Source organism: Nansenia antarctica (assembly GCF_963989245.1).
Source record: "Nansenia antarctica genome assembly, chromosome: 11".
Classification (NCBI taxonomy): domain Eukaryota; kingdom Metazoa; phylum Chordata; class Actinopteri; order Argentiniformes; family Microstomatidae; genus Nansenia; species Nansenia antarctica.
The window spans coordinates 9,196,785-9,213,492 of NC_137681.1; the positions used below are offsets into that span (position 1 = coordinate 9,196,785).

General features: G+C 48.1%; 2 protein-coding genes across 2 annotated transcripts in view; one reads left to right on the forward strand and one right to left on the reverse strand.

The window, feature by feature from the left end:
- Positions 1–6,829: 6,829 nt before the first annotated feature.
- On the forward strand, positions 6,830–11,387 carry foxn2b (forkhead box N2b; the record flags this gene model as incomplete). Its single annotated transcript, XM_080541971.1, has 6 exons — positions 6,830–7,073; positions 8,548–9,140; positions 9,240–9,373; positions 9,490–9,542; positions 9,787–9,849; positions 10,397–11,387. The coding sequence occupies 6 exons, from the start codon at positions 6,830–6,832 to the stop codon at positions 10,729–10,731; spliced, it is 1,422 nt and encodes a 473-aa protein (XP_080398097.1). The 3' UTR covers positions 10,732–11,387.
- A 1,011-nt stretch (positions 11,388–12,398) lies between these two features.
- The window catches only part of fshr (follicle stimulating hormone receptor), a gene marked incomplete at both ends in the record, with an annotated part of 9,159 nt that continues 4,849 nt past the window's right edge, over positions 12,399–16,708 (reverse strand). Inside the window, 6 exons of the mRNA XM_080542240.1 lie at positions 12,399–12,938; positions 13,514–13,705; positions 14,298–14,479; positions 14,666–14,880; positions 15,190–15,375; positions 16,085–16,159. Of these exons, the coding sequence (XP_080398366.1) occupies positions 12,399–12,938; positions 13,514–13,705; positions 14,298–14,479; positions 14,666–14,880; positions 15,190–15,375; positions 16,085–16,159 (1,390 nt within the window). The remainder of the gene's footprint in view (positions 12,939–13,513; positions 13,706–14,297; positions 14,480–14,665; positions 14,881–15,189; positions 15,376–16,084; positions 16,160–16,708) is intronic.

A 16,708-nucleotide genomic window follows, 5' to 3' on the forward strand; every position in this document is an offset into this window, starting at 1 on the left:
TCGAAGCTCTTGTCTGACCAATCACGCTGGGCGACTCAAACCGACACAGCGAAACCGACACAGCGAATCAGCAGAGCTGTCTCAAAAAGAGGGATCTCACTCAGACGGGTTGAGTGTTCCAATTCGGACAACCGTGTTGAGTGAAGATAGGGGGAGAATGTTACACACAGATTACTATAAAGAGGCAGGTCAGGTCTCCCACTCGGTACAGTCAGGGCCGGCCCGTCCTACAGGCCATACAGGCGGTCGCCTGGGGCCCCGAAAGTACTCATAGTAAAAAAAAAAAAAAGTCTTTTTTTTTTGGGGATTAAAAGGTCCTCATGTCGGGAATTGTGAAACCTCGCAATCGAGCCAAACAAGTCTTGTGAAAAAATGTGTTTATTATTTGTATTTTGAATGATCACTGGGGTGTGAGTGGGCGGGGCTGAGTGGGCAACGGTCATCTCCATCACTCAAGAGCACTGTCTGTACAAGTATGTCCGGTAAACATCATCACTCTGGCGCCCAAAAAGAAAACGAAAAAGAGAAGATGAGGAAAAACAAGCCAAAAGTAGAGGTATGTATGTATGTCCTGTCCTTGAATTTCATTATTTAATATTTATGTGTGCTGCATGGAGGAGGATGGTAGCTAACTCTAGCTGACTAACTAGCTAGCTAGCTAATGTTGCTGCTTAGCCAGTTGAGGGATGGAGACACACTAGGACCAGCTCCGACAAAGTGGCTCTAAAGTTAGTCAAGTTACGATGCCAATTTTTAAGACCATGGTGATCAATGAAGCAGAGGCATCAAACAACTGTCGAGCAGCCAAGAAATATGATATTACATAGTGTAATGTTAGAAGTGGCCGTAGGACAGGGCCCAAAAAGATCGCTTCCAGGAGATTGACAGGAGGGTGTGTGAATACGTGACTGAAAAACGTAACGAATGTATGCCAGGGTTTTTCCTGCATAGAGAATTATGAGGCGGCCGCCTCCGTCACATTTCTAGCCGCCTCCAATTCTCGACAAAACTCTGACAGTCGTATTTGGATTCCTGTCATTTCTAACTGCAATTGCGGCACTGCGCCGACGTGGTGGCGGGGGCGCTGTTTCGCAAATAAGTTAGCTTTCGTTTTTGCTAGAGTAGCGGTTCCCAACCTTTTAGGACTCACGGCCCACTTTACAGATATGTCCAGTATTCGCGGGCCACTCAGAGCAGCGGTTTTTTCCCCACGTGCACGCGCATGAAACGCGCACGAGCGCTCAAAACAACGACGTCATTTGAACAAAAACTAGAGGGAGCGTGGCAAAAAATACAAATAAAATAGCGGTTAAACCATTAAAGCCGAGCGGCGATGTTTTATATAGCAGGTGATCAAATACCAAGATCGTAAATGTTGTATGTGTTCAATATTTACGACCAGTGGCGGCTGGTGCTAAAATGTTTGGGTGGGGCACAGGTTATGGGGGCATGCTCCACGGGGAAGAATATCAACTTTAAAATCTGGATTTACAGTCAATTTTAGCATGAGAATAGCTCTACCCCCCTGTACAGACCTCGCCATCCCCTCTACCCCCCTGTACAGACCTCTTCATCCCCTCTACCCCCCTGTACAGACCTCTTCATCCCCTCTACCCACCTCTACAGACCTCTTCATCCCCTCTACCCACCTCTACAGACCTCTCCATCCCCTCTACCCACCTCTACAGACCTCGCCATCCCCTCTACCCCCCTGTACAGACCTCTCCATCCCCTCTACGCCCTGTACAGACCTCTCCATCCCCTCTACCCCCCTGTACAGACCTCTCCATCCCCTCTACCCCCTGTACAGACCTCTTCATCCCCTCTACCCTCCTCTACAGACCTCTTCATCCCCTCTACCCTCCTCTACAGACCTCTTCATCCCCTCTACCCCCCTGTACAGACCTCTTCATCCCCTCTACCCCCCCTGTACAGACCTCTCCATCCCCTCTACCCTCCTCTACAGACCTCTCCATCCCCTCTACCCTCCTCTACAGACCTCTCCATCCCCTCTACCCCCCTGTACAGACCTCTTCATCCCCTCTACCCCCCTGTACAGACCTCTTCATCCCCTCTACCCCCCTGTACAGACCTCTTCATACCCTCTACCCCCCTGTACAGACCTCTTCATCCCCTCTACCCCCCTGTACAGACCTCTTCATCCCCTCTACCCCTCTGTACAGACCTCTTCATCCCCTCTACCCCCCCTGTACAGACCTCTTCATCACCTCTACCCCCCTGTACAGACCTCTTCATCACCTCTACCCCCCCTGTACAGACCTCTTCATCACCTCTACCCCCCTGTACAGACCTCTTCATCCCCTCTACCCTCCTCTACAGACCTCTTCATCACCTCTACCCCCCTGTACAGACCTCTTCATCACCTCTACCCCCCCCTGTACAGACCTCTTCATCACCTCTACCCCCCCAGTTTTCTCTACAATTTCTACAATTTTCTCTCTACAGTTTCTACACGTCAACGTGTACCGAAACACTTGTTTCCAACGTGGTCCTACGTTTCTCCTACACCAAGACACATACAAAGAGCATAGAAACATACAAAGAGCATAGAAACATACAAAGAGCATAGAAGATACAATCAGAATACAGTCTGCCATTCCTTCTCCCAGCATCGATTTGGTTTTCCTATCATGACTGAAGGACAGATGATTCACTTACTTACACAAGTTTGACTTCGGTAATAGGTCCAGTTGCAATATCAAGTTGGGAACAAAAGATGCCTCCTTCTAATCCATTTGTTCAATTTGTTTACAAAGTCCGGTAGTGGAAAGCAGAACAACGCATTTGTTACTTCACATCCCGCTAGACATGTTTTCTTCTCATACCAACCCCTCGTAAATCCTCGGTTTTACCGTCACGAACGTGACGCCGGACATGACGTAAGCACGTACGATTCTTCGTGCATGTCCCAAAACCCCATAGACAATCAACCGAATGGCCTGAAGTTACCAAAATAGATTTTACATGCAAGTCTACGAGAACAGCCTAGTGCAACTTCGAGTAGACTGAAAGTTGCCCCGAAAGGGGCGGGACTTGAAGCTGATTGGAACATACTCCACAGAACACTAGCTGATTGGACTATGATATACTCCACAGAACACTAGCTGATTGGACTATGATATTCAGAAGCAACACTGTCTAGAAGTCATAGAAAACAAATCTCTCTCTTCTCCCTTTGGTGGGGCATTGCACAATTGCCCCTAATGAACCAGCCTCCCCTGTTTACGACCAAACATCCTTATGTGTGTGGGCAACTCCCGACTCCCGACTAGGGTTGCCAGATGGGCTCGTTTTTTTGGGGTGGAATTAGCGGTTTTAGACTGTGGTTAGGGTGGAAAATGTTGATCCCATCTGGCAACCCTGTTCGCGAGTCCGGGATGGAATGTAGCCAATCAAGAAGCGAGCTGACTTCTTCTTTTCGGATGGAAATATCGGCGCACACCACACACAATACGATCAAGGCTGTTCAATCCAAGATTTTATATCTTTTTTAAATTAAAACGTTTTTGTAACCAAAAAACGTAAAAAAAAAAAAATGTTGCCCATGATTTGGCGGCCCACTTGCAGTACTCTCGCGGACCACCAGTGGGCCGCGGCCCATAGGTTGGGAACCGCTGTGCTAGAGAAATAGCTGATAGTTGATAGTTGATTCAAGGAGAATACATATTTGAAAGTACAGAATGCCAGCCTGAGAGCCTTATATTGCATTATATTACATTATATTTTGAATGGTCATCTGGTGCCTGAATATTGTGTTTTCCTTTACATATTCGGGTCAATATGGTAACTATGAACTAGCTTGCTTAAATTGCAGTATCTCCACCGATTCAACATATAATATTTTTTAGTTTCAGAATAGAATAAATGGGTACTGTATGGAACTGAACTACTTGAATCAAGGTACCAGGTGAACAGTGAGTTGTTCATCCCCCATCACAGATATGATAGGACTGGGCTTGTGAAAACTATAACTCCACCTAGTTGCTGTTGTGTTTCTGAGGACTATCAGATCTGTGAAGGAACATTAACATGCGGAGATGGGACAACTTTCTGGATTGAAGCAAAGCCACGTATTCTGCATACATAGCCTACAGTCAGTGTACCCTCTGTCTACACAGTTCTGCGGGGGCCTTTCCAACTAGGTTTGAGCGAGAACCACTTGGGCCAATGATGTCCAAGAATGACCCATTTGCCTCTGTAAAACTGTAATATTATGTTAATCTTGAGGAAATCGTTTGTACAGTAGCCTATTCTGCTCAAAAGGAGTCATCCCGAAGACCCCTTGGATGCCCTATTGTTTGGAAGACCTCTAGATGCCACTAGATGGCATTGTTTCACAGCATTTGGTCATTGGCTACCTCAGAGCAGTCTTCCAGTGAACATACTGCTGCACTTTGACAGAACAGAAGAGAAACTTGAATGCCACTTTACATCAAAATTGTGTACACCAAAAATAATAATAATAAAGGAGAGGTACAAACAGTACTACTGTAGATACTACAGAGGCATCCTGCAGAGGCACAACCGAGAGCATTCTGACTAGACTGCCTGGCATGGCAGCTGCACTGCCCTCAACCGCAAAGCGCTACAGAGGGTGGTGCGGACAGCCGAGCGCATCAGTGGATGTGAGCTTCCCTCCATCCAGGACATACACAACTAACGGTGTGTCAGCAAAGTCCGGAGGATCAACAAAGATTCCACCCCAACCACAGTCTGTTTGAACCGATGCCGTCCAAAAGGCGAAGCCTCTTCCAGAGCCTCAGGGCCAAAAGTCAGAGGCTGACCAACAGCTACTTCCCCCCAGGGGGTCAGGCTCATGAACAAGCCCATTGTAGACAATAGACTATCATCCCCACACACACCCCAGGCATACGGACTACCTTAACCTTAAGCTCACAGCCATTTTAACACTATGTGCAATATGATCAACCCTAGTCGTCTATCTGTACAGTATAGTATAGTGGATAGTGTACATAGCCTCTATTTATGTAAACCAGCTCCTTCCCTTCTTGTGTTTTTTTTAGTTTTTTTCTTTCCTAACACCAGGGGAGCCACCCCTCCTAAATTTCGTTGTTTGGTACCTGTACTATAGCAATGACAATAAAGACCATTCATTCATTCATTCATTCATTCATAAAGACCATTCATTCATTCATTCATCATTCATTCATTCATTCATTTTACTTGAACTATCTATTGTATTACTAGTTGTACTGCTAATTGTATCCTGTCTTATTTGTCACTTACTGTATGTCCTGTACTATTGACACTTTTTAAAATCTTGAATTATACCTAGTGCCTTATTGTCTGCAGTGTCTGGATTCTGCTAATTGTATCCTGTGGCTGTCTTATTTGTCAGTTATGTCCTGTACTATTGTCACTTTTTTAAAATCTTGAATTATGCCTATTGCCTTATTATCTTGTGCTGCATGTCAGGAACCGAAGCCTAAGAATTTTACTTGTAATGTGACACAACAATAAAAACTACTACATTACTGATTACTGAAAGGCAATGTACTGGGCCGCCTACACACACACACACACACACACACACACACACACACACACACACACACACACACACACACACACACACACACACACACACACACACTGCAGCTGGCTGCTCACTGCCATATGGTCAAAGATGGGGGGGGGCGAGACACACAACAGCTGGGGAGAAAAGTTGGTCTCTGGTGACAGTCACAGGTCACTATGATAGTTAAACTGTCACAGACAGGCAGCCCACAATGTCATCTGAAAACTTGAGTCTGCAAATTCAGTATTCTGTCTGGAGACCCAGTGTTCTGTCTGGAAGCCCATTGTTCATTCAAGAAACCCAGTGTTCTGTCAAGAAACCCAGTGTTCTGTCTGGAAGCTGAGTGTTCTGTCTGGAAGCCCAGTGTTCTGTCTGGAAGCCCAGTGTTCTGTCTGGAAGCTGAGTGTTCTGTCTGGAAGCCCAGTGTTCTGTCTGGAAGCCCAGTGTTCTGTCTGGAAGCCCAGTGTTCCGTCTGGAGACCCAGTGTTCTGTCTGGAAGCCCAGTGTTCTGTCTGGAAGCTGAGTGTTCTGTCTGGAAGCCCAGTGTTCTGTCTGGAAGCCCAGTGTTCCGTCTGGAAGCCCAGTGTTCTGTCTGGAAGCCCAGTGTTCTGTCTGGAAGCTGAGTGTTCTGTCTGGAAGCCCAGTGTTCTGTCTGGAAGCCCAGTGTTCTGTCTGGAAGCCCAGTGTTCCGTCTGGAGACCCAGTGTTCTGTCTGGAGACCCAGTGTTCTGTCTGGAAGCCCATTGTTCTGTCTGGAAGCCCAGTGTTCTGTCTGGAAGCCCATTGTTCTGTCTGGAAGCCCAGTGTTCTGTCTGGAAGCCCAGTGTTCTGTCTGGAAGCCCAGTGTTCCGTCTGGAGACCCAGTGTTCCGTCTGGAAGCCCAGTGTTCTGTCTGGAAGCCCAGTGTTCCATCTAGAAGCCCAGTGTTCTGTCTAGAAGCCCAGTGTTCCGTCTGGAAGCCCAGTGTTCTGTCTAGAAGCCCAGTGTTCCATCTGGAGACCCAGTGATCCGTCTGGAAGCCCTGGGCTCTGTCTGTGGAAGCCCAGTGTTTTGTTTTCACTCTCAGTGTAACACTCATCTGTAAACTCGGTGGTGTGGTTGGTTGGTGGCCCTGTGTCTGGAGTGCATTCTACCTGTCTTACAATTTGTTACGAGTTGTAAATTCTAACAAAACAGGCAGGACGAGATATATATACCCTATGTCAAATATGCATCTTTGGCAAAAATTGTCATGGACTTGATTGGTGAGGAGGAAGAAAGGAAGGATGCATGATAGACAAAATTGGAACAGGACCTCAGTGCTTCTGCGACATAGGTGGCTCTCTATTGGGTGACAGATACATACCAAAAAGGGAAAGAGGCTCCCGATTGGTTGAGGAACCACGTAGCCATGACAACGACCAGGGGGCCGAGGTAGCGTCATGTATTCGCCGTAACGAGGAAGTAAAAATTGTTGGTCACCGAACACCGAACGACTCCAACACGAGCTCCTCTCAACAACCCCGCATCGAGAGTGAGACGCGAAATGCACGAACGTAAGTAAAACGAACGGCGGAACGTCACGTCTGTGACAAGGATAGGAACATTGAGAATGTTATGTGGGAATTCTAACGAGGGACTTCGCTCGCGCTATATTTGCATGGGTATTTATTTCTGTCAGACAAATCAAACTTATAGCCTGTTTCGAACGGGAAGGGAGCGATCACATTCTCTTGCGCAATACGTGGCTACCGTAACCGTACGTATTCCGTTTGGTCAACTTAATTGCCCTTAACCACACGAACGACGTTGATAAGTAGAACTGGTAAAGTCACAAAGTTACTGTATTAACTGTATTCTCCTAAGGTGACTTCTGAAGGTGAGAAACATCCATTTTGTGGCGAGTGGCAAATCTAGGGCAACCATGTAACACGTCGACTCTCAGGGAGGGAGGGAGGGAGGGGGGATTCTGAGCAGAGTTTTACCCCCCCCGGTGTGTTGTTTTACTGTCGCTGAAGCTTATCGAATAGCTTTGTAATTACGTAATAATAGTCTATGTTCGACTAGAGCGAGTGTACTCTTCCTTCTTTTTTTATTTTTAGCCGACTATATACACGCTCGTGGGTTGTGTCCGTGAGTGACAGACAGTGACACGTGGTCACCATTTCAACTGAGCAAGCGTGAGGAGGGTAGACCTTTAGGACAGTACTCTCTCACGCCATCACGTGATCTCTCGTTCTCGTTCTCTCTATTACACACACGCACACACACACACACACACACACACACACACACACTCACTCACTCACTCACACACTCGCACTGTCACAAATTATACTGTTAGTGTTGACTTGACACACACACGCACACAGCTCTCATACAGTTACACTTATTGCTGTTAATGTCTTCTCTCTCTCTCTCTCTCTCTCTCTCTCACACTCACACACACACACACACACACACACACACACACACACACACACACACACACACACACACACACACACACACACACACAGAGCGAGCACTCACATTGTCACACATGATGCTGTCTTTGCATGATGCCATTAATGTTGTTCATGACTGTTTTGACTGTTGCCCCCCCCCTCACCCCCCCCTTACCTTTGACCCTGTCAGTCAGATTGAAGGCAAGCTCACATAAAAAGAGAGCATTCCCTCCAGCTTCTGAACATGATATCTGACCGCTCTGCAATGTCTTTTAGGTTGTTTAACAAAAGAAACACTTCAAAATCACTTCAAACCTTCTCTCTCCTTCTTGCTTCCTCTCTTCAACACTCCCTCCCTCTTATCATTCCCGCCTCCCTCCATCCCTACCTCTTTTCATCACCCCTCCACTCCCCCATCTCTTCGTTCTTTCCTCTGCCTCCTCTTCCCAACTCAACTCTCTCTCTCTCTCTCTCTCTCTCTCTCTCTCTCTCTCTCTCTCTCTCTCTCTCTCTCTCTCTCTCTCTCTCTCTCTCTCTCTCTCTCTCTCTCTCTCTCTGCAGACCTCCCCGGTTCTACTGGGCCGGCCATCGGAATGTCTCCCGATAAGGAAGCGGAACCTTCGGGATCACACACGGCCTGGGGGGCAGGGACACTTCCTGAAACCCAGAGAGCCGCGAGCCCATTGGCCACCTGCCTGGACCGGACAGGCCAAGGCGGTTTAGGGGGAGGGGCCGAGGACGAGGAGCTGACTAATCTGAACTGGCTCCATGAGAACCTTCTCCAGAACATCCCTATAGCCCCGCCCTTAAACACACCCTTACTGGAGAGCAGCCAATCCTCCTCCTCATCCTCCTCCTCCTCCTCCTCCTCCTCCTCGTCTTCTGTGTGTTCCCTGGTGGGGTGTGGGGAGGCGGAGAGGGGAGAGAAGGCTGCAGGGACAGGGAGGTATCATCAGAGAGCCAAGCCCCCCCTGTCCCTCTCCCTGCTGATCTACATGGCCATAGAGTCGGCCCCCACCAAGCTGATGCCCGTCAAGGACATCTACGGCTGGATCCTGCAGCACTTCCCCTACTTCAGCCACGTCCCCCCCGCCTGGAAGAACACCGTGCGCCACACCCTGTCTTTCAACAAGTGCTTCCGCAAGCTGGGCAAGGTAAAAAAACAAAAAACACTTGCGCACACACACACACACACACACACACACACACACAAGCACACACACTTAACCTCAATCTCTCCGCGTCTCCTCCAGGCCAATGGGAATGGCTTCCTGTGGAGTGTGGATCCAGAGTTCCGGCCGTCTTTGATGCAAGCCCTGAGGACCACACCACACCACAAATTCCACGCTGCACACGCCCTCTGCACACCTCCCGCTTCACCACCCAGGTAACACACCCGCACGCACGCACACACACACACACACGCACGAGCTCGCAGCTCATTCAGCCTGAGCTACTGTATTGCTCCCCTGTGCTCTGCTCTAATCAAGCCTCTCTCTTCAGTGCCTCCTCCTCCCCTCCTCGGCATCTTCTCCAGCAGACCTGTTCACTCAGAGGTGAGTGGTTCCTCTGTCACAGAACTCAGAAAGTGTGAATGCCTGTGAATAATTTAAGTAGTAAGCACAAGCAACGAAGTTCACGCACGCCAGCTTGTATGATACATTTGGTACGTGTCTGTGAAATAATTGAATGGAAATACCATGTGAAGTACTGTGTATTTATATAGATAATAGATAAATATACCTGTAGGTCCCTCATAGGGGTTGTAGCTAATGCTAATGACGGTCTCTTCTGTTGTAGACTCTGACTTTGATGCTGCAGTGGCCATGATGCTGTTGAAGTCGGCCTCCGCACCTCAGCCCTGTAAGAAACAAGCCATAACTCTCATTCCATCCTGCACCCAATCCCTCTCTCTCTCTCTCTCTCTCTCTCTCTCTCTCTCTCTCTCTCTCTCTCTCTCTCTCTCTCTCTCTCTCTCTCTCTCTCTCTCTTTAACATTAACAGAGTAGAGTCAACCCTGTCACTGAATAAGTCAAACTAATGTGCTCTTAAGTGTGCTGGCAATTGTGAGTGCGCTCTCTATTTCAATTCAATTCAATGAGCTTTATTGGCACGACGAGACACTTTTCTTTCCCATTGCCAAAGCACTCATTAGTGATGACAGTGCAGAACGCATCATTATTTATCTTCTAGCTGGTTAGATGCCAAACCACATCTTGTTGTCTCAGTACATTGTACTCTGTGCAATGGCAATAAAGTTGAATCGAATCTAATCTAATCTAAACATTCGAAAATAATAAGAATACATTACTGTGAATAGCCAATATAACAACAAAGAACAGTTTGTGAATAAATCATTTTGGTGTGTTTCTCTTTCTTCTCTCTCTCGCTCTCTCACTCTCTCTCTCAGACGAGGAGGAGGGTCCCATCGATCTCTCTCAGAGGGGTGTTGTGTTTGTGAGTCGGGACCCGACGCAGGACCACAACTACAGCAGCACGCCTTCCCCGCGCCCCCCTAGCGACTGCAGCTCCGCCCCCTCGCCCTGGCGCTGCGGGAACTCCGAGCGCGTCGTCCGGCGCGGCATGGGGGTGGCGTTGTGGGAGGAGGCCGACGATCTAGAGCTGAAGGAGGCGGCCGGGTCACTGCTACACCTGGCCGGACTCCGCCAACACATAGGACACGCCCCCAACCGCAAAACAAGGAAAAGGAAATTGAGTAGGAAATCGTTCCCTCTTCTGGGGTAACTGTTACATGGTGAAGACCTCCGTACAGCAATACTGCCACTGCTAGAAGACTGAAGCCATACGGGACGAGCTGCCAACACTGGGCTCCCTGCCTGCCTGCCCTGTAGACCCACAGACATACCATCCAGACTTTTGAGACACCTGGATATGCAATAAACGTAGTAATAATGTAGTCCTCGTGGATTACGGCTCTGGGAGGTGTAGTTCAATTGTACCCGTTCTGCCCACTGATACCTAAGAATCACCCGGGCCCACTCGATATGTACGCTGTTCCCCGGGGTTTTTTGCGCTCGTACGGCTGGAGATTCAGAAGCAAAGAGAGAGAGAGTCATTAACTGTTCAAATGTGCAATCGGTTGAGGAAATGTTTTTTGCATGTGGTGCTGCCTGCTCTCAGTTTTGCCCCCCTCCCCTTCCCTTGCGCGCAAATCGAGTGGACCCACTCTACTGCCATGAGTTACGTTGCCTGCAAAAGTGTTATTGTTATTTTCATTGTTAAGAAATGTTGTATTACCTGTAAACTGCCAATCCCTGTCAGTACCTTTTGGGTTTATAAGCTAACCTTTGTTCATTATTACACCTTTATATATGTTGCCAAAGATATGCAAATGCATCATATCGAGTAAATACAGGATCAAATAAAGTTATTTTATAGTGCTGTGTTTTCTTTTATTTCTAGTCCTCTTTCTGCCAGATGTTGAGGTTGTATGGAAGCTTGGGGGGTGCTATGCCGTGTGGATCAGCTTTCCTGATGAGAATAACAGTCATGATTATGACCCAGTAGTGCCCTCTGGTGGAGAGAGAGAGAGAGGGAGGGGGGGTGGAGAGAGTGAGAGGGAGGGAGAGAGACTGAGAAAGTATCAATGAGGTGGACTCAGGTCCTCTCTCACACCTGCAGCCTTGAGATTGCAGCTTTGGTGTGTGTCAGGCATAACAGCAAGCCACTATGAGTGCAGCTGGGTAACCTCCCATCACACACACACACACACACACACACACACACACACACACACACACACACACTGGGTGGTTCTGATGGGGGGGGTCAGTCTGTCCTTGAAAAGACTGGGTGTGCAGAAGTACAGAATGTTACTGATAACACTAGAATTTCTAAGACATTTGTCGTGTGTGTGTGTGTGTGTGTGTGTGTGTAAGAGAGAAAGAGAGAGAGTCTGAGCTTCTCACAATTCAGTTCTCTGTAATACGCTCTGACAAAATCAAAATACTGATACTGGCTGATTTATTACAGACGCGCGCGCGCACACACACACACTCACAGTCACAATATGGACAGACACAAACACAGCAGAGGGACTAACAAGCATCTTTATATATGTCAATAATACATCCATTTACAATATCTCAGCAAAAATATGATCTCTCAGTAAAAAGTGTAGGGTAAAGATTTAAAGATAGATACTTTGTGTTTGTGTTTGTGTGTGTTTTCTCCTGGTCCCACCAACGCCGCTTACAATATGTACAAATCTCATACAAATCCCACTTGCTTCTCTGTGTGGCAGTGGGGGTCCTGTCTCTCACGATAGCCGCCTGTGAGCGTGCCTGTGTGATTTCTACTGCGATCCTGCACAGGTAGAGTTCACCCAGGGGCCACGAGGGCTTCGGCAGGTGTTGACAGCAGATGTCCTGGGGGGTGAGGGGGGGCGGAAGTCAGAGGTGAGGGGGCGGGGGGTCGTGTCTAATATTGACCAGGGAGTAGAGGGTTCCTTGGCTGGTCTTGGGGGAAGAGATCCAGGCCGGCTGCTGGGCGGAGGAACTCTCCGTCCTGTAGATCTGCGCCCGGGTCGTGAAGAGGCCGAACCGCGCCGCCAGCAGGAAGAAGTCCCGGCGGAACGACTGGGTGCAGAAAGCGTACAGGAAGGGGTTGGCGCACGAGTTGATGGGGTAGAAGAGGACCAGCAGCAGCTTGGAGTTGGACACGGTGATGAGGGGGAGCTTGAGGGCGGCCGAGAGGGCGAAGAAGGAAATGGGCGCCATGCACAGGAAGTCGGTGAAGATGAGGATGGCCATGCGCTGAGCCACGCGCGTGTCGGCGTGGGCCGGGGCCGAGGACGGGTTCCGGACCGTCAGGTAGATGAGCAGGTAACACAGGCACACGCACAGGAAGGCCAGGACGTTGAGGAGCAGCAGGAACATCACGTACACCTGCGACTGGATGGACTCCACGTCCATGGGCAGGCAGATACTCACCTGGAACACACAGGAACATATACAGTATACACACACACGCACATATACAGTATACACACATACACACACACGCACAAACACGCTCGCTCACACACACTCACTCTCACACTTACTAATTCAAATAATAATAATAATAAAATAATAATCTGAATTCTTCCTTCCTCTAGCATTATGACTGCCAATGGTCCCTGCATAGACTACTTTTCTTGCTATGACTGATGGATGGATAGATGATTCACTTACTTAGTCAAATGTATTTGTTGTAAGTCGCTTTGGATAAAGGTATCTGCTAAATGTAATGTAAATGTAACTCACTCACTCATTCTCACACTCACTCACTCACACACCCACTCACTCACTCACTCACTCACTCACACACCCACTCACTCACACACCCACTCACTCACTCACTCACACACCCACTCATTCACACACCCACCCACTCACTCACTCACTCACTCACTCACTCACACACACAAATCTATGGATGCCTGTAGGTATCTATGTCTGTAGGTATCTATGTCTGTAGGTATCTGTGTGTGTTAAACGGGCTTGGATCAGAACATCTCCCCCACCTTGCTGTAGCTGCTGACCCGTATGGTGGGGAACACAGCAGCCAGAAAGGAGAACACCCAGCCTATCGCCATGACGCCACACGCGTGTCGGAGGCGGAGCTTGCGGTCGAGGCGCATGGCGTGTGTGATGGTGTACCAGCGCTCCAAGGTGATGGCGGTCAGCGTGAACACAGACAGCTCGCTGGCAAACACCTATGGACAATATACACACACACACACACACACACACACACACAATATATACATTTACATTACACTTACAATTTTGGAATTTAGCAGATGTCTTTAGCCAAAGCGAATTACAAATACATTTGTCTAAGTAAGTGAATCATCTATCCGGACCCCCTCGAAAACAAGATAGCATATCTCAAGGGGTTATTCCTAATAAAGCAATTTCTTATATATCCATCAGTCATAGCAAGAAAAAGTTATCTATGTTATGACCAGGGGCCATTGGCAGCTACAGAAGGCAGTTGCTCGAAGAAACAAGAATTACTTTTAATTTTAATTTGATTTATTTGTAGTAGAGGAACTGTACAGGGGGGAAGTGTGGATGAGGAGGTCTTTAGGAGCTACACACACACACACACACACACACACACACACACACACACACACACACACACACACACACACTCTTAAACACACATACACACACACACACACACACACACACACACTCTTAAACACACACACACACACACACACACACACACACACACACTCTTAAACACACACACACTCTTAAACACACACACACACACACACACACACACACACACACCGTGAAGAAGCCAGCAGCGCTGCAGCCTGTGCCGGTCTGCCAGTCGATGGCGTAGTTGTAGTACTCCCCCTGCGTACGCAGGTCGACAGCAGCGATGACCACCAGGTAGACGCCCATGCAGAGGTCGGCGAAGGCCAGGTGGCACATCAGGAAGCGGGGAACTGTCAACTTGGCCCGGCTGCCTACAGTCGCCACAGAGCAGCGAGCAGGGGCAGAATGAGAGTTCAGCATTTTCAAAAAACATGTTGTTTTTTTTCTTCTTCATTTTCAAAAAATATGTTGTTTTTTTTCTTCTACGAAAAACATTTCTTTAGATTCAGAGGAAAAACCGTTATGTTATTTCCAGACACCTATTGAGCCAATCCTACCTAGCAACACAAGCAACACACCCGTGTTGCCTAGCAGCGCGAGTACGGTGATGAGCCAGATGAGGACGCGCAGGTAGGCCAGGCCCATGATGTCTTCACAGGGGTTGAAGGCGTCCGGGACGGGGCTGCAGGTGACGGAGGTGGAGTTAGAACAGTGGTCCCGGAGGAAGTGGGAGTCCGCATTGGGGCGGAAGCAGTGGGGGTTCACCTGGGACCTAACACGTACACACACACACACACACACACACACACACACACACACACACACACACACACACACACACCCCCACACATGCATGCACACGTGCACACACACACACAAAATCACATCATTTTCTACATCACATGTGTGTGTGTGTGTGTGTGTGTGTGTGTGTGTGTGTGCGTGTGTGTGTGTGTATGTGTGTGTATTCATGTCCCATTGTGTGTGTATGTGTGTGAGTGTGTGTGTGTGTGTGAGTGTGTGTGTATTCATTTCTCATAATTTCTCATCATGTGTGTGTGTGTGTGTGTGTTGTGTGTACTTGTTCCTGTGTGTCTTGTTGAAGGCGCAGCAGTGTGAGGGGTAGGTGAGGTTGGCCTGCTGCAGCTTAGTGAACAGCTGGAGAGGCGGCAGCTCCTTCAGACCAAACACAGACACGGCCGTCAGCCACTGGATACCGCCCAGCATCGACTGAGGCAGGTAACTCACCGACGTACGAGAGATATCTCTAAAACACACACACACACACACACACACACACACACACACATACACACACCTAGATTAGATTACGTTGTAACTACACACATGGACGCACACCCCCATACACACACTCACTAACCGTGAAGAAGTAGAGCTCTCACTTATATAATGGCCTAGGCCATGAACAGATTACCTAATGAATACACACACACACACGCACGCACACACACACACACACACACGCACACACACACACACACACACACACACACACACACACACACACACAGAACAACAAAAAAACCACTAACATAACAGTGAAAACCGACACCTGACCTTTCAAATATCTGTCCATCACCATAACCGTAATCCTCTTGTGCGTGTTTCCTACTGTGTCTTTCCTACTATGTGTACAGTCACTGAACACTTTATTAGGAACACTATACTAACACTGGGTAGGGCCTCCGATTGCTCTCAAAATAGCCTCAATTATTTGTGGTATTGATTCCACAAGATGTTGGAAAGATTCCTTTGAGATTCCTCTGAGATTACACCACCTCCACCAGCTTGGAAGGTGTACGTACGGGTGTTCCTAATAAAGTGTTCGGTGTGAGTGTATATGGCTATGGGTGATATGATAGCTGATGATGTCACTGATCAATGAGTGATATGGGGGCATGTGGTTGTTGTTGTTGTTGTTGTTGTTGTTGTCATAGAGATGGAATCATGCTTACAGAACCTCCGGGCCCTCTGCTCCAATGAAGGCGTCGGGGTGGATATGAGAAAGCTGCTGGTTTCCCATGAGGAACCTGAGAGAGAGAGAGAGAGAGAGAGAGAGAGAGAGAGAGAGAGAGAGAGAGAGAGAGAGAGAGAGAGAGAGAGAGAGAGAGAGAGAGAGAGAGAGAGAGAGAGAGAGAGAGAGAGAGAGAGAGAGAGAGAGAGAGAGAGAGAGGAAGAGTTACTATCATTGTACATTTTGATATGTATGTGTGTGTGTGTGTGTGTGTGTGTGTGTGTGTGTTCTCTAATATTTCAGCAAACAATGAAATCACAGAGAGGTGCTCATTCTAGAAGTTGGCTGCACCTTTGACCATAGCCTAGAGGAAGCCTTTTCAACCAAGATCTTGAAATACCAACAGCTGGAGCAGGCCAATACACAACTGGGTTACAGATGTAAACTTTTAGTTTTCATATTTGGCAGCCTGGGCCATGTTCATAAGCTTGTTGTCAGAGGCCTTCAAATGGCTGGTCTATCTAAGAGAAGGGCCAAACTGTTAGCAAAGCATTGCTCAGTATCTGCTGTTATTGGTAGCCGCTCAATATGGAGAAGGCGGTGCTTCTTGTACCCATGAGCTGGA